The sequence below is a fragment of the Equus przewalskii genome, chromosome 14 (assembly GCF_037783145.1).
Source record: "Equus przewalskii isolate Varuska chromosome 14, EquPr2, whole genome shotgun sequence".
Taxonomy (NCBI): Eukaryota; Metazoa; Chordata; class Mammalia; order Perissodactyla; family Equidae; genus Equus; species Equus przewalskii.
The window spans coordinates 74,650,878-74,672,902 of record NC_091844.1 but is presented as its reverse complement, the minus strand read 5'-3'; the positions used below and the strand labels follow the sequence as shown (position 1 = coordinate 74,672,902).

Here is a 22,025-nt window from a genome sequence, read left to right as displayed (position 1 = left end):
AAACAATGGATTATTGAAGAAATTAAAGAAGAACTCAAATATTATCTGGAGACAAATGAAAATGAAAACACAGCGTACCAAATGATTTGGGACGCAGCAAAGGCAGTCCTAACAGGGAAATTCATTGCAATACAGGCTCACCTCAATAAGCAAGAAAAATCTTACATAAACAACCTCAAACGACACCTAATGGAATTAGAAAAAGAAGAACAAACAAAGCCCAAAGTCAGTAGAAGGAGGGAAATAATAAAAATTAGAGCAGAAATAAATGATATTGAAACAAAAAAGACAGTAGAAAGGATCAATGAAACAAAGAGTTGGTTCTTCGAAAAAATTAACAAAATCGACAAACCCTTAGCCAGACTCACTAAAAAAAAAGAGAGAAGTCTCAAATAAATAAAATTAGAAATGAGAGAGGAGAAATCATAACAGATACCAAAGAAATACAAAGGAGCATAAGAGAATACTATGAAAAACTATATGCCAACAAATTGAACAACCTAGAAGAAATGGATAAATTCCTAGACTCATACAACCTCCCCAAACTCAATCAGGAAGAAATAGAGAATCTGAATAGACCAATCACAAGTAAAGAAATAGAAACAGTAATCAAAAACCTCCCCAAAACTAAGAGTCCAGGACCAGACGGCTTCTCTGGAGAATTCTACCAAACATTCAAAGAAGATTTAATACCTATCCTTCTCAAACTATTCCAGAAAATAGAGGAAGATGGAGCACTCCCTAATACATTCTATGAAGCCAACATCACCCTGATCCCCAAACCTGACAAGGACAACACAAAGAAGGAAAACTACAGGCCAATATCACTGATGAACATAGATGCAAAAATCCTCAACAAAATTTTGGCAAACTGAATACAGCAATATATCAAAAAGATTATGCACCATGATCAAGTGGGATTTATACCAGGGACACAGGGATGGTTCAACATTCGCAAGTCAATCAACGTGATTCACTACATTAACAAAATGAGAAACAAAAACCACATGATCATCTCAATAGATGCAGAGAAAACATTCAACAAGATCCAACATCCATTTATGATAAAAACCCTCAAGAAAATAGGTATAGAAGGAAAGTACCTCAACATAATAAAGGCCATATATGACAAACCCACAGCCAACATCATACTCAATGGACAAAAACTGAAACCCATCCCTCTCAGAACAGGAACAAGACAAGGGTGCCCACTTTCACCACTCTTATTCAACATGGTACTGGAGGTTTTGGCCAGAGCAATTCGGCAGGAAAAAGAAATAAAAGGAATCCAAATAGGCAACAAAGAAGTAAAACTCGCTGTTTGCAGACGACATGATCTTATATATAGAAAACCCCAAAGAATCCATAGAAAACTATTAGAAACAATCAACAACTACAGCAAAGTTGCAGGGTATAACATCAACATACATAAATCAGTAGCATTTCTATATGCTAACAACGAACTAACAGAAAAAGATCTCAAGAACTCAATCCCATTCACAATCGCAACAAAAAGAATAAAATACTTTGGGATAAATTTAACCAAGTGAAAGATCTACACAACGAAAACTACAAGACCTTCTTAAAAGAAATCGACGATGACATAAAGAGATGGAAAGACATTCCATGCACATGGATTGGAAGAATAAACATAGTTAAAATGTCCATACTACCCAAAGCAATCTACAGATTCAACGCTATCCCAATCAGAATTCCAATGTCATTCTTTACAGAAATTGAACAAAGAATCCTAAAATTCATATGGGGCAACAAAAGACCCCGAATTGCTAAAGCAATCCTGAGAAAGAACAAAGCTGGAGGCATCACAATCCCTGACTTCAAAACATACTACAAAGCTACAGTAATCAAAACAGCATGGTACTGGTACAAAAACAGCTGCACAGATCAACGGAACAGAATTGAAAGCCCAGAAATAAAACCACACATCTATGGACAGCTAATCTTCGACAAAGGAGCTGAGGGCCTACAATGGAGGAAAGAAAGTCTCTTCAACAAATGGTGCTGGGAAAACTGGACAGCCACATGTAAAAGAATGAAAACCAACCATTCTTTTTCACCATTTACTAAAATAAACTCAAAATGGATCAAAGACCTAAAAATTAGGCCTGAAACAGTCTTCTAGAAGAGAATATCAGCAGTACACTCTTTGACATCAGCTTCAAAAGAATCTTTTTGGACACCATAACCCCTCACATGAGGGAAACAATAGAAAGAATAAACAAATGGGACTTCATCAGACTTAAGAGCTTCTTCAAGACAAGGGAAAACAGGATTGAAACAAAACAACAGACCACTATTTAGGAAAAAATATTCACAAGTTATTTATCCGACAAAGGGTTAATCTCCATAATATACAAAGAACTCACACAGCTCAACAATAAAAAAATCAAACAACCCAATTACAAAATGGGCAGGGGACATGAACAGACATTTCTCCAAAGAAGATATATGGATGGCCAATAGACACATGAAAAGATGCTCATCATCACTAATCATCAGGGAAATGCAAATCAAAACTACACTAAGATATCACCCTACACCTGTTAGACTGGCAAAAATATCCAAAACCAAGAGTGACAAATGTTGGAGAGGCTGTGGAGAAAAGGGAACCCTCATACACTGTTGGTGGGAATGCAAACTGGTGCAGCCACTATGGAAAACAGTATGGAGATTCCTCAAAAAGTTAAGAATAGAAATACCTTATGTCCCAGCCAACCCACTACAGGGTATCTATCCTAAGAACCTGAAATCAGCAATTCCAAAAGTTCCATGCACCCCTATGTTCATCGCATTATTCACAATAGCCAAGTCATGGAACCAACCTAAGTGCCCAACAACTGATGACTGGATAAAGATGTGGTATACATATATACAATGGACTACTACTCAGCCATAAAAAAGGACAAAGTCGCCCCATTCACAACAACATGGATAGACCTTGAGGGTATTATGTTGAGTGAAATAAGCCAGACAGAGAAAGACGAACTCTGTATGACTCCACTCATAGGTGGTAGTTAACATATGGACAAAGAGAACTGATCGGTGGTTGCCAGGGGAAAGGGGGGTGGGGGGAGGGCACTAGGGGTGAAGTGGTGTACCTACAACATGACTAATAACGATGTACAACTGTAATTTCACAAGGATGTTAACTTTCATAACCTTAATAAAAAAAAGAGAAAAAAATGTGTAAAACATATTCACGCGTCTATATGGGAGATGTGTACAATGCCACCACTGCTGCATTCGCAGCAAGATGCCATGTGGGACACTTTCAGGAGAAAATTTTCGTTGTGGGGTCTACAAGCTGTAGTTTGCTTTTGCTTTGTCTTGGTTCCCCTCTGGAGGTGAAGTGACACATTTTACCTTCAAGTGTTCTTGATAAACTCATTCCCGATCTCAACATAAAAATATAGCTGGCTCCACTAAGCATATAATTTTTCTATCAAACCATCAATATCAATTCCTGGCCTGTGATTCAAGTAATATCTTCACCATAACTTTAAATAATACTTCTCAGTTCTTGGATTAAAGAAATGCTTTCTAATTAAAAGTCCAGCACTCCATATTCTCGAAGTACCAAAAAACCCTGGCAGTCTGAATTTATTGTAATGGAAAATGTTAGGTTTTAGCTACAAAAAAAAGGGTAATGGCTTTTTAAAAAATGACAACAGTAAATGTTTAAGAGATTTATTAAAGCATCTTATCACAAAGACGGAAACATACAAATTAGAAACATGCAACCGTCATCTTCCACAGTCAAGTTAAAATGTTATATATTTTTCCTGTTTTCATAGCTGAAAACTTCAGATCTTATACCCAACTCACTCGCCCTGAACATCTAACTCATCCTTCCTGAAAGTATCCAGGGCAGCAAATAACCAAAATGCAAACTATTACATAAAGAAAGTGCAAAGTTAAAAAGACAATGTGTAGAGAACACCCCCTCCCACCCCAGTCAAAGGCAAACAATGGCACTTCGCTCTTGCTTAACCTAGATTGTCTTCAAAAACTACTAAAATTTAATAGACTTAACAAAAAAAACTGACTTTTAATAGATGTCCAAAAAGCTTGTTAGTGTTTGATAATAAATGCTTAAACAAAGGAAAACGTATTTTATATCAAACTAGTTTAAGAGCCCTGTATTGCAGCATTCTGTAAAATAAACAAGACAAAAAGCTGGTGTAGGGTTTATTGACAAAGGCAGAGTTTCCTCAGGCAGGTATGTAAGGAGGCGGTGGTTCTTTTTCCGGCATCTTCACTGCCATTTCATAGGTTGGCAAAACATACTGAAGAGAGAAAAAAATTATATCGGACTTAATTCTCCTTTAAAAATCCTACCTGGAATAATTAAGCTTTCAGATTTTATGTCCTATCGGGGCATACAACCCACAGGGAAGAGCTGAAGAAAATGTTAGCTCAGTAGTTCCTGAGAGCAGAGATGAATAGCAACCTGGAATGTCACATGCAGGTGACATGTCTGATCCAAGACTGCTGGGATGGAGGGAGGGCAGCAAACGGGCAGAACTTCCCTTCTGATCTGACCCTGAGGGTACCAGGACACCTGAGAGGAAGCATGTGCCACTGCTCTGCCCGGTTCCAGGGTGACTGATAAAGTACCAGTGGCAACTACACCTCAGGGGCTGAGGATCTAGGTTAAGTGCCCCACTGAACCACACTAAAGGAAGCCTCTGAGATGCTGGATCCTGAATTTCATCAGAATCTGTAGTCAGAGCATCAGGTACTTACATCATGTCCTCTATAGGAGTGGCCTTCTAACCTAAGTGACTCCAACTGTGACAGGTTGGCCCTACATGGGCCACAATATTCTACACATTGAAAACCTGGGAAGACAGGACAGTAGCGACTCAAGGGCCCCGAGAAGGAAGCCTCCCCACAGACTCAGGGAACACACTGCATTCCTCTCCGCACAGAAAAACCAGCTGCCCTTTGGATCATATGGATGTTTTTTTGAAAGCAACACAAGCTTTGATTGATAGTACCCCATCCTTAGAAATGCCAGAAGCCACAGGTCTGGCATGGCTCACACTGCTGTTTCCTGTGACCTGCCCGCAAAATGCAACCCTCTTGGAGACCACTTATGAATCAAATCTAACAGCCAGGGTGAGTGAGATGGGCAGCACAGGGTGCCTCTCACCCGTGTATCCAGGATGCCAACTGGGAAATGCGAATCTTGTGGATTTAAGCTACTCATGCCCTAAACCACAGTTATGGCACTGAAGAGAAAGTCAAGATGCAGGTTCTTGGGAATCATCAGTAATGGCTAGTGAAGTTTTAATATATTAAAAGGTCATTCACCTGTGGCGGTGCTTCAAAGGCAGGGTATACAGCAATCTCTGGCATGTTTCTGTTGTTGATGTATTTATAACAGTTCCAAACACAGTTGATTAGATAAGCCTAAAAGAATACAAAGAAAATTTACATATGCTAGAAACTCAACAGGCTACCTACTCTAAAATTAAGGTGACTTATAATGCTTTCCTCCACATTTTCTCTACAGAAAAGGGAAGTGACCTCCAATTAGACCTAGCACAGGCCAGGCCCTTTCTCTATTTGCTCTCATTTAAATGCCACAAGTTTTATCATCATCATTTTACAGAGAAATCAGAGATCGGTTTCAATTCAGGTCTGATAACCATTGTGCTGCAGAAGAAATTCTGTTTCTGAACCTTGAGAATTTTACTAGATTTTCAATTCAAATCATGAACCACTTCCAAAAACATAATGATATTCCTTACACTTAGGAAGGATCCTGGCATTTCCAACCACCCTCTGGAAACAAGGGGGAGGACATTCCCTAAAAGCTACTCTACTACTGTGTCAGAATAAACACTGTCACTTCCTGTGAACTGAAAGGAGATAAGGCAACAAAAGGTTTAGGTAGACAGTCTCACAGCCTAATTGGCCCCCCACATATTTAGTCTGCAACTCACCTTAAAAATGATGAATAAGGCAAAGAATGTAAGAACAATGAACAGGAGGCTGCTGGAGTCCAATGCCAGGAGGTCATCTTTATAGGGAAAATCAGGCTATAAAAAAAAAAAGGGAGGGATGAACAGGCAGAGTGGGTGGGTAGACAGACGGACTGACTATTTATGTGAGGAAGATAGTCCCTGAGCTAACATCTGCGCCAACTTTCCTCTACGTTTATATGTGGGATGCTGCCACAGCATGGCACGATGAGTGGTGTGCAGGTCTATGCCCAGGATCCAAACCTGCAAACCCGGAGCCACCGAAGCAGAGCTCGTGAACCCCATCACTCTGCCACTGGGATGGCCCCAAGAGGATTTTTAGTGAAACTATTCTGTATGATACTACAGTGATGGATAGATGTCACTACACACTTATCCAAATCTATAGAATGTACAGCGCCAAAAGTGAACCCTAATGTCAACTCTGGACTTTCGGTGATAACAATGTAACAATGCAGGTTCATCAATCGTAACCAACGTACCACTGTAGTTTGGGATGTGGATAGTGGGGGAGGCTCTGAGTGTATGGGAACAGTAAGCATATAGGAACTTGCTTTACTTTCTGTTCAATTTTGCTGTGAAACCAAAACTGCCCTAAAAATAAAGTTTATTGGGCCAGCCTGGTGGTGCACGTGGTTAAGTTCGCATACTCCACTTTGGGGACCCAGGGTCCACAGGTTCTGATCCCAGGTGCAGACCTACACATCACTAAGCCATGCCGTGGCAGCACCCCACATACAAAATGGAGGAAGACTGGTACAGATGTTCGCTCAGGGACAATCTTCCTCAAGTAAAAAGAGGAAGACTGGCAACAGATATTAGCTCAGGGCCAATCTTCCTGACCCACCCCCCGCAAAAAAAAGAGTTCATTAATTAAACACATACACACACTCTTATAATTCAGCCACGGCACTTGCACTTTGTGATAACCTGGAAAGCAAGTAAGAATACAAACAAAAGGCACCAAAGTCAGAACTGATATTCTAATAAAAACTTATAAAGAGAATTTAACTCAAAGTGCTTTTAACCCTTATTATCACTAATGTATGCGATGATCGCTTAAAATACATTTGTTTAATACCCAGAATACTCCTAAGAGTCTAAGCCGAGTTCATTTTCTCTTTACTTTTCACTATTTTACATCGTTCTGGCCTGTGGAAAGTACAGGACTCCAATCTGCCCCTGGGTCACTGAGTCAAGAAGGCAGGAGGTGCTGAGATTTACCTAAGTTTTACAGGCCATACAGTCCTACGGGGGAAATAATTTTTCTAAAAACCAATCATCAGTCTCAAAGCTCATCAGAAGGGAGGAAAAACAAGGCATGCCCCTGGTTATAAAGCCAGGCAAAACTGTATGCTTTATTGCAGACATACTATGTTCTACTGAGAAGGATCAGCTCTGTTTAGTCAAATACTTCTTGAGCATTTACTGTGTGCAAGGCAACGAGCTAGGTTCAGGGAGAAGGGCATTACAAAAGGATAATTTAGGATTTACAAGCTGGCCAACAGAGAAACGACCCTCCAGTCTGAAAGATCAAATGAATACAAGAGAGGGGAGAAACCACAGGGGTCTGTAAAAGGAATTGTAAAAAATTCATTTTGATGTTTTTCTTTTTATGATGCTCATTTAATTTTTTGAAACATATCCATTTTTAATGGAAATGTCAACACAAATGCCCAAATAATTTCACATTTTCATAAAAAATACATAGAAATCCCAAAGGACAAAAAAAAAGAAAGAAAGAAAAAGAAAAAATAATGCACATACAAACCCCAAACCCTGGCTAAGTATCTCCCTGGGATAAAACTATTCTTTAAGGCTTCATCTATAAATAAATGAAAAGGACAGAGGCTGTATGGGACCAGGTCATGTGGGAATGCTCTGGATTTTATTCAAAAGGATTGTAATTTTTCAGCCAGCGATGACATGATCAGAGAGAACTACGCTTAGGAAGCCTCTGACCACTGCTGAGCAGGCCAGCAGGCCCTGGCCCCGGTTACTTCTCTCCAGCCTCAGCACACGCTGCTGCCCCTCCCTTACTCTGTGTGCCAGCCACCATGGGCATCTTTTGTCCCCTGACTATCCATGTTCCTTCCTGCCTCAGGTGTCTCTCTTACTTGACCATTTTCTTCTATCTTAATTCGTATTCAGACTCGAGTGCATTTCGAATCTCAATTCCCAGCCCTGGTCTGACACCTGTGCGATATCCACTCACACAGCAGCCTACACTTTTCCTTCACAGCTTGTATTGCAATTTTAATTCAATAACTGTCAGTTTTCCAATTCCTTCACTAGAAAGTTAAGTTCCACTGACATATCCCTAGGACCTAGCAGACTGCCTTGCACATAATAAGCAATCAACAAGTGTTTTTCGAATGAATGACAAATTTGGTGGTATGCAAAAAGGACTAGACAGGAAATGTGGAAGTGGGGAGAAAAGCCCTAAAAGACAGCATTTTTTAAATGAATTTTCATTTATCTGGACCCCACACCGCAACCCAGAGCAGTCCCTGCCCCTCCATCATTTGGCATTAATCTAAGCCCCTCATTTTCTGCTGTCATGTGACAGTTCTAGCTCGTCACCACAGATAACGTCTTCATGTCTTGCCTCCCCAAATACATGGTGTGCTCCTTGAAGAGAGGAAAGTTATGTTTACACCTACACCATTCACCAATGGTTCGCCTAGAACAAAGTGAAGGATACAGCAGACACTCAAATATTTGCTACGGATGCCTGCAAAGACAAAAAGCTAATACTTTAACGAGTGCCAAACACAGTCAAATTTTTATACTTGAAGTATACTCAAAACGAAAGCTGAAGTACTCCCCGAGTTCTATGACATCCATTTTAGGGACCTTTAATATTGGATTATCCAAATGGTATGGTAAGAAGATACTCTATTTTCATCTTACTGGTTTCAACATGGTAGTTAAGCGGAGTAACAGTTATGATTTTAAAATACTTTTAAAAATAAACAGGGTAGGTTAAATAAAAATAGTACCTAAAGCTGACTCAGAATTTCAATTCAAATATTTTACTTAAAAAAAAAGTTTAATTAGCATACACACTTACTAATTGATCCAGATATTCTTTGATTCTTGGCAAATAAGTGAGAGAACTGATAGCAACCAGGCAACTGAGAACAAAGTCAAAAAGCCGGTAACAGAAGAACGGGATCAGCCAACCCACTTGATACTGAAAAAACACAACCACAACATCACATCACATAGAGGAAATTAAGTAAGTACCAAGCAGTAAACGTCAAGCTCTAAAAGGTGAAAACACAGGATACTTACAGAAATTGCTCCATATACCAGCATTGAACTGATTATAAACATAAGAACAGAGACGGCAAAAAGAACACAGGCATTATCTAAGAAAACAAAAACAAAAATCTAATTAAGCTACTTACATAACAAAAAGAACAAACTCTTCATGACAAAATAATGTTTTAAAGCTAGCTTTAAAATGGCTAAGTATTTTCAAGACTGGCTATGAAAAAAAATCTAAGGCCAAGAGGGTTAAAAAAAAACACAACAAAAAACCTGCCTCAGCATTAAGTAATGAACCTTGAGAAATTCACGCCTTTGTTTTTCTTGCCCCTTAAATTGCTACAACTCACTGACACTTATTTAGGCGGGCACATGAACCAGGTACTTTGCTAGAGAAACATCTCTCCCCAGAGTCTAAGAGTCTGAGGACATGTAAAGAGATCATTTTAATCCAATGTGGCAAGTGCTACAACAGAAGCAGAAACAATTAGCTTTGCCTGGAAAATCAGGGAAAAAATACAAAAGAAATGACACAAGCTGGGTCTTGTGAGACGAGGAGGGTTCAAGTGGAGGAAAAGGCTGGCATCCGCTTAAAAGACAGATGATTAAACCAAAGAATGCCACATACGCCCCTTCTCGCCTTAGACACATCATTTGAATGCAAGGTTTACCTTGAACCCTCCCACCTCTCCCTCATTCCAACGTCCACACTCAGCGCTCCACATCTCTTCACCTTGGCTTCTCTGCTGTACGTGCGTCTGTCGTCTTCTCTGTTCCTCAACTCTTTCTCAGGTTGTTCCCTTTCTCTACATTAATCCACAACCAAGTAATTTCTCACAAACAACCAAGTAATTTCAAACAATACAAAATCACACATTTTGAGATTCTTAGCACAAATCTACAGTTGAATCTGTGACTATGAATAGACATTAAGAACCCAAAGGGCACGAATAATGATGAAAGATTCACGTAACTGCTGAATATTCACACTACTGGATAAATGTTACATATCATCTTGTCACTTGGCAGTATAAACATCATCAATATTTGCCACTACAGTAAGTCAGAATAGCCCTCTTTAAATTTTCCTAGAGGATATAGGATAGCTAAATATTAAGAATTTAAAGGACCTTCCTGCTGCAGCATGCAAAATGGCACTGAAGAGGGAAGAATTCAGATATAAACAAAAGACAAAATCAAACGGGAGAGGTACCATCAAACTTGAAAGCAAAATTTATAATTCAAACAATCAGCTTTCAAAAATCTGTTATGGAAGACTACACGCTTATTTCCATTTCTTAAAGTATCGAAAGAATAATTCAAGTGAAGTTCAACGTCTTCCATTAGAGCAACAAACAACACGATAGGGGGGAAGTGGGGAGGGGGCGGGCAATACATATAACGCCTGCAACAAGAGCCGCTCCAGGATTTGGGAATCAATAAAGCAAACAAAACACAAGGGCCAGATGCCTGGAGAGGAAGCTCAGGTTTCCAGCCCCAGCAGAGCCAGGAACCTCCTCTACGAGGCCCCCACGCGTTTACCGATTCCCGAGGTGAATGTAAATAAGGTTAAATTCATATTTGAAAAACAGCTTGCATATGTTGCAGTATTTCAGTATATATCCAGTGTCATATCCTGTTTAGTTGATTAAAAATAACTAACCAAGAACCTCATTATTTAAAATCTGTCACCAGGCCAATGATCAGAAATTAACTTGTTATTTTAACACTGGGACGGAGGCAAAGTCAAATTTCAACTTTCAAAGAAACACAAACTACCAATGACCAAGAACTACGTACTTTTACATTCTCTCAAGAATAAGGGCTTTGGCAGAATTATAATCAACAAAAATACGACAATACATCCGATTCTCTCTACAGCAGTCACAATACTCATGCAACACGCAATAAACGCATGACTTCACACCTGCAGCTCCAGCCAAGAACGCCAGCTGGACAAACTACAAGAATCTCAAGAACCATAAATCTTTTTCTACACTTCGACTTTAAGAGAAACATACATGACAAGGGAAAATGCTGACATGAGCAGGTTTAGTAAAATTTTACAGCCTAAAGTAAAATCATGAAAATACCAAAAACAGCCATTAGAAGCTCAAATTTTATTTATTGTTCTACTTTGGTTTTTAAATAAAAACAGACTACTCAGAAAAAAGCAAATGATAGAAGGGATGTTTCTAATACGTTCCTGGTATTTCTTCTATCACATCTGATAACAAAATTAAAGGATTATACTGTATCTGAAAAGACAATCAGGAGATACTATAGAGTATGACAGGTAGCCACAAAACCCTACCTGGCTCTTAGAAACAGAAGTCAGCCCTGTGGACAATGAATCATTTGAATTACCAACCAAATTTTTTAAAAAAACAACTTCATAAATGGATGGGAGAAGGTCATAAATGTAATGAAGCTCAGAACTTTGTAATAAAAGCTTAGAAATCTAAGAATATGATAATTAAGATCCCATAATATTATAAATATAACACACGTGAACTGGAACATGTTTCTGAAGTGAAATTTTTAAAAATCAACATGCAGAAGCTGTTCGCACTGAAAAGTCTGAAGTATAATTTCTGTTCAAATACTAAATTTCTAACATAATTTATAGTAATATAAAATCATAGCTACAATTTTTCACACCTGTACTTCAGAGAAAGATAATGAAAATACTGCTATCGGGGAATAAATAGGTTTAAAAAGGTAATTTCCATGAATGTCCCAGGGTTACACTATTTTTACCTCCAATGTCAAGTCTTTCTTCATCTAAACAATAGAAATATATTTAGAATTGTGACTCTGAGCAAAAGATGTCACCAAATATTCCAATAATTCACATTTTATATTTTACTGTGAGTCTATTTTCCCCACGAGCAAATCTCCCATCCTCTACTATACATGTCAGCTGACCCCCAACGGCTCACGGTCTTCTTGAAATCCTTCTTCCCCTCTTATCTCTACAGTACCCAACAAGGCACCTATTTCTCAAAAGTCTTCCGGGACTCCATTCCATTTTCTGGCTGGAAATGCTCACTCATAATTCTATCTTTGAAAAACCTACAAAAACACTTTTATGCCTCAGCAAGTAGAATAACAAGCATAATTCAATCAATCCTCCCCTAAATAACAAGTGTGTGCGTGCGTGTTTAATTAGCAGGAGATATTTTCAAAGAAAAACATACCAGCCATTCTCTCAGATGAATAATAATTGCCAATGACTTCATACTGAATGTTGACGGCTGGCATTGAGTTTGGATGAGTCACCTCCACAGTCAGCAAAATTGCCATCAATAGGTTTACCACCTGTGAAAGACATTTTGGCAATTATATTATTAACCAGGAAGCAGTCTTCAGCACAATCTTTAGATGTCTTCTCATATTTAAAATTGTTTTACTTGCAGTAGCAAAGATATAAAATAGTAGAAGACTGTGAGATAAAATATGCAACACCACCACAAGAATAGTTTAAAATAAACATTTCATAAAGTGAAAATATAAACTTAACATTAACCATTTCGGAGAAATGATGTTTGATTGCTCCTGTGTAATATCAATATAACAGAATAAAAAGGCACAACAATTAAAAATAAGGGGTCACCACAAATTGTTCCTGTTCAGAGTCACATATTTATTCATATACCCATCTCAGAGCGTCTGTGTTTGAAGAAGCTACGGTTCATCCAATACACTTATCCATCAGAGAAACACAATGCCCGTCAGATACGCCTGAAACCCCTCCACAGTCATCTCCCACCCAGCGATAGAGAACTATGTCCTCTTGAACCAGACTCAAATGCTTACGAGACTTTCCAAGATTTTGACTACATCACTTAACTTTCACCTACTGTCTTAACTCTGTCTTTGAGACTATCTGCTCCCCCTTCTGAATAAGTGCTCCTCTAACAACTAAGGGCAGCTGACATGTGTCTCCAAATACTGTCTTTTCTAGAATAAACATTCAAGTACTTAAACCATTTCTCTAACTAGCACATTTTCCAGCTACCTCGCTATCCCTCTTTGCTGTCCTCTATACACATGCTCCAGTTTGTAGGACATACTACTAAAATGAGATAAGCCTAGTCAGAACACACCGGGATCTTGGTCCCCACACCCTAGCCAACAGATTTCAATTCATGTGTCCTGAAATCACACTGGCTTCATAAATTTTTAGAATGTCACATGAGAGTAACTCCCTAAAACCCTCTTTTTCACACTTCATCCTGCTAAGCTACCACCTCTACCTGGACAGCTGGATTCAGAAGCCCAAGCACAAGCCCTAGAATATTTGCAATCAAATTTCATCTTACTACATTCTTGCCTGTCCAGATTTTCTCCATCTAGATTCTGACCCCCTACAGATTCACTCTCTCTCCCAGCTTCCTGCATCTGAAAATATGATCAGTGTGTAATCAGTATCTCCACCTAAGCCACCAGCAAAAAGAACGGGCTGAGGACAAAACTGCCAGAGGCCGTCCTCTTCTCATTCATCAGCAACCTGTGAAGAAAACTCTTTATCTGGCCCAGAGGAGCATCCTGAGACTCTGTCAAACATCTTGCTGAAATCTCACAGTTAACAGCTGGTGAATTTTCCTACTCTACCAGAGCTGTAACTCGAACAAGGAAATTATTTATGCTCCAGTTGTAGTAAGTCCCTAGGGTGTCCTAGGAGGCATCACCTCCTTTAAGTGCTCAAAACAGTCCCGTTTCCGACTCAATACAGAAACCTCCCCTAGGACTGGAGTTAGGCCTCCCTAACTAAAGTTCACAGAATCTGTTCTCTGCCCCTTTGAGAAAATCTGAACATTTGAGACTTTCAAGGGCTATCTGAGCCTTATCAACAGTATTTTAAACAAACTATTATGTAGCTCTCTCCTGTTTACCCTGAACAACACGTATACATAGCTTATCAGCTGAAGGCATTTCACATTCTCAAAGAGAGCAGCCCAAACTTTTATCTTTAAACAAGATAAGGTTAGGCGATCTAAACGATGTTACAATATCAAATTCAGAATCAATTCATATTTCTGAGGATATACTATACACTAAGTACATTTACACATATTACTTCACTTATTCCTCGCAACCACCTAGCGAAGTAAATATTCCTAAAGCCCACTTGCGATGGGGAAACTAAGGTTCAGCAAAGCGAAATAACTTGTGTTAAGTTCACTGAGCTGAGAGAGAACAGAGCTAGGATACAAACCTGGTTCTTAAGACAGCCAGCTTCTCAGCACTACATGGTTACTTACCACCATTCCTAAGCAACCCCTGCTTTGAGGTCTTCCCAAAAGAAACCATTATCTAAGGCCATAAAATGTTTATACTTTACTCTCCAAATAAACATGGTCAGTAGCATGCCTCTTTCCTTGCACTGCTCAGATGCAAGCACTTGAGCTCAGCAATGGTGCTTCAACTCTCATCCTTCAGCTCTTAAAAGGTCTCACAAGGGGCAATCATATTTGCAAGGAGGCTCCCCGTTTGAGGGCTTTCTTTATTGCCCATTTTTATTGCAGCAGGTTTTAGCCAGCATATGTGGTGTATGTGTGTGAGTTAACACGATTAGGTGAATTAATTATGGAAGAATCAAATATATCTACTGAAACATTACATACTCTGTGTACGGAAATCAATTTGAAATCAATTCAGCAAGCTCTTCTTTCCTAAACACAATACAGTCACAGTTAAAAAGCCCTGCACAGTACAGAAACACATTCTCATGTCCAGAAAAAGATGGAAACTTAATTACTAAATGAAGGAAATGACACACCAAAAATATTAATTTAATTTTCTCTTCTTAAATATTTTTATCACATGTAGGATTTATAAAAATCTCTTTTCTTCTTTCCCATGGCTAAGTCACAGACTCATCCACTATTTTCTTCTTGTAGCATTCATGACACTCCAAATTTCAATTCATTTTGAGACACACCCCTGAATATGAAACAAAATAAATCAGAGGTCTAATCAAAATGACCAAGAAGTGGTAAAATAAATTTCAACATTACATCATTAAAAGCTCAAACAATTTTTCAAATCTTCACTGAATTAGTAATAGTTCATTAGAATCCTAATTTACATATTAAAGTACTAATTTGGAAAACCTATCCCTGAGAGCTCCAAAGATTCACCACTGAGCACCTATCCTGTGCTCATACACAGGCCCCGTGCTATTTACTTTTGATTAGAGTTTATATTTTTACTAAGTTGCATGTAGCATTTATCAAAATATACATAAAATTAACTTGATAATCTTGCAATAGAAAATTCCTCTGAAAAATAGCAACTATGTACAAACAATTCCAGAATATTTATTCCTGATTCATTTTTCCCTTTTACTGCATTGGAAACAAAATTAACAAGAAAGTAATTAAAATCATGATTAACTTCTAAACCTAGTAATATGGAGAGGTATGAAAGGCAGCAAATAATGCTAAAAGCACGGGCAATCAACACAGCAGTCAATGTGGGAGTGGCACTGTCAATGGAGCGGTCAAACAATACAGTTTGCATTATTTTTGTAAGCCTTCTGCACACCTTATATAAGTAAACAAACAACAAACCCAGGCGTGTTCGATTTCACTGGTTACAAAGGAACAGTATCAGATCCATGGAAGCACTTGGCCTCAAGGAGAGTAATTCCTCTTTGCTTTCTCATTTCATTGCCACATCCATCCCAGAAGATTCTTTGAGGACTGGTTTTCGTTTTTGTTTTAAATCATTATTCTTTAGTTTCCCATAGCATATTTTGCCACAACCCAGTATCTGCTGAAACTATAACTAAAACAAAGTGTCTGCTTCAGAGCATCCTGATAAGGCAGAGAGAGCGCATCCACACGGAGCCAGTCTACAACACCACATCAGCAAAGAATAGGCAGCAGATGAAGACCAATATTGACTACCTTTAAAATCTTGTTAAATGTATATTTTATATACTACATATATGTATTTGTTGTTGTTACCATTATATGCAGTTTCAAATGAGTCATTCCTATCATTTTTTGGAGGAGACAATTCATTTAACAAATGTCTAATGAACACTTCAAATGTTCTAATTAATAACTTAGCTACTACACATATTTTATTGAGCAAGACCTATCACCTTCCTCCCTCAAGGAGGACATCTTGTTGTAGGGGGAGAAAAATAAGAAAGAAATAATCACACTAATGTGCAACCAATACAATTTAATAAGTACATACAAAAGGTATGCAGAAACTTTCTAGGTACACAGTGAGGAAACCAGAGCCCTCTGGCTGGGAGGTAAGGAAAGCTCCACCAAGAACACATGTGAGCTAACCATTAAAAAATTAACTGGAATTGACAAAATGTTGTTAAAGACTGAAGCTGGGTGATAAGTAAAAGGAAGATTTTTATACTATTTCACTATTTTTGTTATTTGAGATATTCCTTAATAAAGTTTCAAGAAAGGACTTGCGAGGAGAAGGAATAGCATTTGCAAAGGCATTGAGGCACAAAACAAAACGGGAAAGATACTAACTTTGAAACATAAACAAACTATATTTATTTAAAGGAGTCAGGAGTGAGGGAGGAAAGCTGTCCGTGTTTTTCTCTAGGCTACCCAACCTAAGTTTATCATTGAGACACTCGTGTAAAATTAGCCATACATTAAATCTTTCCAAGATCTAAAATTATAGCAAATGCTCAAAATGTCCTCTTGCAATAGCCCATTAACCCTGAAGGAGGAGACCCCCGCAGCAGATGTTTAAGCCCACTTTCAATCATTTAATAAACGTTTGAACTTACGCCACCTAAGAAACTGTTGTTTAAAATCATCTCACTTCAAATTCTTTAATAAATGATAGAGAAAACCATTTCAGGAACACCACAATTTAAACTGGAGCTCATTCTGAAATTTAATATTACTTAACCAGGTATTAAGCTAGGCATGCTTCTTTCAAATCTAAAATGCCAAAGGCTAACGCTTCAGGGTTGGTGCACCTAATAACTGGCTCTGGCTTCTCTATGACCTGCTGCACTATTTAATACCACACAACTAATGCTTTAGCATATACAGTGCGGCAGGTGCCTTAACACTAGACCAGTAGAAGCAGTTGCTAGAAAGCATTGATACTGTGTCAGATACAAAGTCACTGACACAACTTCTGGGCCCGACAGGAGGCGGGGGCTGCACCTTCAGGTTCCAAACAGCACAGAGGCAATCTAAAGAGAATCATAAATATTCTCCCACCTAGAACAGAGGAGGAGAGCATCTTGGCAAGGTAGCTGGAGAGGGAAGTGACATTCTACCTCACTCACTTCCACATTGCTTCTCTATTTTAGTAAAGAAGCTTCTGGCAACAAAATGCACTGGTTGGACAAGTTCTCTTTGTTTAGAAATATTATACTACACTTTTGTGCAGGTGGTCTTGTTTTCTAAATGTTACACGTCTCCCCAACTAGGCAGAAATTGTGTCTTTATATTGTTCTGGTATTGAAGCCACACTTTTTGAAAGTCACCAGAAATACTGTGATCAACAAAACCAGTGGCCTTTTCCAGTCCTTAATCTGATTTGAATCTGATAATACCGATCACAATCTCCTTCTCTCTTGACACTGTACCATAAGTTCCATTTTTGTACCTGTGCTCCAAAGTTCTTTGTAATGCTATAAATACTATGGACAGATGGATGGATGCCATGTTCAAAACAAGAAACATTTGGGAGCCTCTATTTCACAGGTAATAGTAATACAAAAGACGAATGACACACGGTCCCTGTGATTTGGTCTTGTTCTATGTCCACCACAGCCTTTTACATTGTAGATGATCAATAAATCTCTTAAGACAGATTAATTGACGAAGCAATTTACAATGTTCCACTAAGAAAAGTCCAGCAAAGTAAGAACAGCTATGGCATCTTTTTAAAATTGTGAAACTAAAGCATGGAAAAAAGGAGAGACGTGGAATGTTTTCACATGCATGCTTCCCGTAGGGAACAGATTTAAACTCTTCACCCCCTATTTTGGGAGAATACATGCCTTTACTAAAGTTTTTCTCTCTGCATTTTCAGGTTCACTATTTATAATTCCCACTTTTCCCTGCTATTCCTTTCATTTTTACGAGCGGAGCCCACTGCATAAAGAAAAACCTGCCTACAAAAGACTGGGAAGAAACACAGCCAATTACATTCAGATGGCTGAAATCGGGATGGTGCTTATTTCCTTCTTGAGAAGTTAGAAATCCTTTGTTCTGTGAATGGAGGGAAAAACCCGAGAAGAAAAAGGAAGATTAAGTTTGCAGGCGCGAGTCCCAGGCAGCTGGACTTTCTCAGTTAAGGAGGAGGGAATCATCTTCTAGGGATGAGGGAGGCAGGGTTGAGTAAGAGGCTTGAGGACCCTAAAGATTTGAATTGTTCATTTAGGAGAACGGAAGGCAGAGCTAAGGAGGAACAAAAGAAACTGAAGACCCAAACCCTTAGCACAGCGGAGAAAAAAAGGAAGTTAAATGATTGATGTCCAGTATTACAAATCTGTTAAAATACAGAACAAGAGGGGGTCTTTGCATAAAAATGTGATATAATTATACCAATAAGATGATGTTTCTGAAATGTAAAGCTACCAGAAATACCAAAATAAATTTAGTAGGAGTAAATAAGCCTATACATTCAAGTTTTGTTGTTGTTCTTTTTAATGTACAGTAATGAAGCAGGCCTGCAAAAAACAACAGGGCAGTCAGGAATAATGTGGAGGTCAGGGGGTCCCCCTGGGGGTGGGCCATGAAACAGTATCTGCCCAACTGAAGAGGATTCTCATCTGGTGTTTGTGCAAGTGGTAATGATTTCATGGCACTGAGTAGGGAAGTAACGAAGACGGACAAAGACAGAAACAATATCTGTGATAAAGCTCTTCCCTTTTTGGCAGTTCACAGAAGTTATCAGAAACTGTGTGGTATCACTAATGGCACAACCTCCCACACCGAAAAAAAAAATCACAAAGTCATTAGCAAAAGCGGCCAAGTCGACAATGTGAGAAGTTTATAAAAGCTTCTGTAAAGTCTTCATAACCTAAAACTACCTAAACAGAATCATACTGAGAAGTCACAGACAAACGAGCTTCAACGTGTACGGAGACTGGAGACAGTAGTAGGAAATCACAAAGTGGTACCAGTGAACCACCAATTAACAACGTCGTCAACTTGGTTATGACATAGAATTGCACAGATCTTGGAATCCAGGAAATGCTAGCATATGTGGGCAAAATACAGCAGGCTCTCAATAAAGGTCTCTTAAAAAACGGACCGGGTCTAACACGAAAAGCGTCTAATAGGCAGGGACGAGTTGCATCAGGAAAAAGCAGATCGAGTGTAAATCCAAGCAAAAGGTACTGCCTTTAACAGAATGTCTAGACTCACAACAGATGCCTTTCTGCCTACATCACAAACACACTGTAACAAATAAGGTCCAGGAACCACAGACAACTGCGTTACAATTGGATCTTTCCTTTCCTTTCAAGCAAGACATATGTCGAAACTAGGCTGCATTTATCAAGGGCCGCTCCCAACTGTTTCGTTAGGGGAAAAAACTCCAGAGACCAATGGTGGCGGTGGGGGGGACGGGGGGCTTTTCAGATCACGAAGTACAAAAAGAACTGAAGTCTAGTAACTTCCAGAAACCCTCACCAAAAACTAGCACCCTCATCTCCTCCCCCGCGCCCCCCGCCCCCGCAACGCCTCCGCCTTTCCCAGTCCCGCTTTTCCCCTAATTCTTGCCAAACAATCTCCCCATTCCCTCCCACCCCCACTCCGATTCCTGGACAGTCTCCTCCCTCAAAGTTAGAGCACCCCAAACAGAAGCTCCCCTACACCTTCTCGCCCCACCCAACACCCCGTTTTCAGTCCCACCTCCTCCCAGGGAACACTCCCTTTCAGCCCGGGCTCCCCCACTTCTCGCTCATGCGCATTCCCCGCAGGGCCCCTACCCTCCCGTCCCGCCCTTACCATGTACCAGGTCCCCAGGATGATGGTCTCGGTGCGGACATGGCAACAGCCGCAGCACCGGTTGCTGTAGAACCGGTCGCTGCGGCTCCGCTTGAAAGTCATGGACACCATCGGGAAATCGCGGGCCTCCTTCTTGGCCGGGCCCCTGAAAAACGCTTTGCGCCCAGCGGTTGAACCCAGACAGCTCAGTCACCGAGTCCAAAACCAAACTAAGCGTCTTCAAGCCCGCCCCCAGCCTGAGCCCGGGCCAGCTGCTTCGCAGCTGCGCACTGAGTGCCGAGCGCCGCTCTCGCGCGACCTCGGACTACCCCTCTTCCTCCACCTTCCCGGCACACAGGCCAATGGAAGAGCGGAACGCTGGGTGGACTCGGCCCCTGATTGGAAAAACTTGAAGATTGACAAGACGTCACGCCCAATCAGAAGTGCAGCTCGCCTCAGCGCTAATAAATCCCCCCTTCTTCCGTGAGGGCGAGGGCTGGCTCGTAGGCCTAGGATCGTTTGAGTTGGGGGTAGCCTGGCAGGCCACCATCCCTGAGACCAGAGCGGCAAGAAAAAAGAGGCATTTAATGGAAAGTGGGAGAGACGAGATGAGCGGTGGCAGAAAGCCGGCACGAAGGGATTTTCTGAGTGACGTCTGTGCCACGTCCCACTTTGGAGGCCTCACGGGACTGCGGCTGCTCACGTGACCTTTGCGCGCAGCTCGATTATTGGGCTGGCCGGGGGCGGGGCCTGTGGGGGAAGGGGCGGAGCCAACCACCTCTCTGGGGTCTCCCTCCGCACCGTGGGGGAAGATGGGGATTTCCTGGAGGGATCCGCTTTTTGTCACTGTGAAGGCTGTGTGTAGGAAGCAAAGAAATACAATCCAACCCTGCCAAAGGCAGCTAAGAGGCAAGAGAATTGAGGAAAGTAAAAGCAGTAAAGCGGAAGAACTGCCTAGGTGCTGGGTGTTTACAGGTAGAATGATTATTATAGGGAAAAATTGTGAAATACATTGAATGGAGCAAAAGATTACTGGGTGTCTTCAGTGAAAAACCAGCCATAGTCTGGCAGTGCCTTCCGGGTATTCTGATGGGGGGCTTTCCGTCTTTGTTTGTGGAGCTCTGTACAACTCTAAATTGTAGGTAACTAATAGCAAGACGACTTACTCTTGTTCATTGAACTTCGGATTGAATCTTCCCACTCCTTGGAAGAAGCCATTTTGCATCTTTTTGTAAATTCATTTCCTATTCCTGATTAAACAATATAAATGGGTACTTTAAATTCTCCTTTAAACTATTTCTAACATTTTACCACCCCTCATTAATGAGTAAATAAAATCTTTGACACATGTTCACTTTGTATTTGTATGAGACTTACAACTTTTACTTTTTAAGGAAATACATGGTTTAACTCTTTGGAAAGTACACTTCCTTTTAGCTAATAGAAAGGCCTTCCCCTCTGCCAAGTATATTCTTAGCTGGAGACCACAGTGAATTCAGAGTAAAGGTTATTGCATTGGCATGGCTTCAATGAGCACTGCCTGAAATTATATATTAATTTGTTGATTATTTATCTCCTCCACTAAAATGTAAATTCTGGAAGAGCAGAGACTGTGTTTACTTCTACTACACTAAAGGAATTGTCCATGGACGATTATCCTGGTTTGGATGATACTTCCAAACTATCTGGGAGGCCATAGTTAAGCCAAGCTACACTGAAGGATGGAGTGGGGCGGTAGCAGTTTAGCTCATAGTGAATTATGACATTTCCCCACGTTGGGAGTAGACTTTAA

At 40.0% G+C, this 22,025-nt stretch overlaps 1 protein-coding gene across 1 annotated transcript; it reads right to left on the bottom strand.

Annotated features, from left to right (window-relative positions):
* Positions 1–3,694: 3,694 nt before the first annotated feature.
* LAPTM4A (lysosomal protein transmembrane 4 alpha) lies at positions 3,695–21,575 on the bottom strand. Its single transcript, XM_008528549.2, has 7 exons — positions 20,255–21,575; positions 12,485–12,605; positions 9,309–9,385; positions 9,085–9,207; positions 5,973–6,068; positions 5,338–5,436; positions 3,695–4,307 (listed from the first exon to the last, which is right to left on the bottom strand). Exons 1-7 carry the CDS (start codon positions 20,363–20,365, stop codon positions 4,233–4,235), a joined length of 702 nt encoding a protein of 233 aa, XP_008526771.1. The 5' UTR covers positions 20,366–21,575; the 3' UTR covers positions 3,695–4,232.
* Between the last annotated feature and the right edge of the window lie 450 nt (positions 21,576–22,025).

Bases quoted from the DNA above. Each gene is read 5' to 3' on its own strand.
- LAPTM4A (XM_008528549.2), bottom strand. From the start codon at position 20,365: ATGGTGTCCATGACTTTCAAGCGGAGCCGCAGCGACCGGTTCTACAGC. The intron at 12,606-20,254 runs GTAAGGGCGGGA...TGTCTTTCACAG, and splicing joins TCCTGGGGACCTGGTACATG to GTGGTAAACCTATTGATGGC. The intron at 5,437-5,972 runs GTGAGTTGCAGA...GTATTCTTTTAG, and splicing joins CCTTATTCATCATTTTTAAG to GCTTATCTAATCAACTGTGT.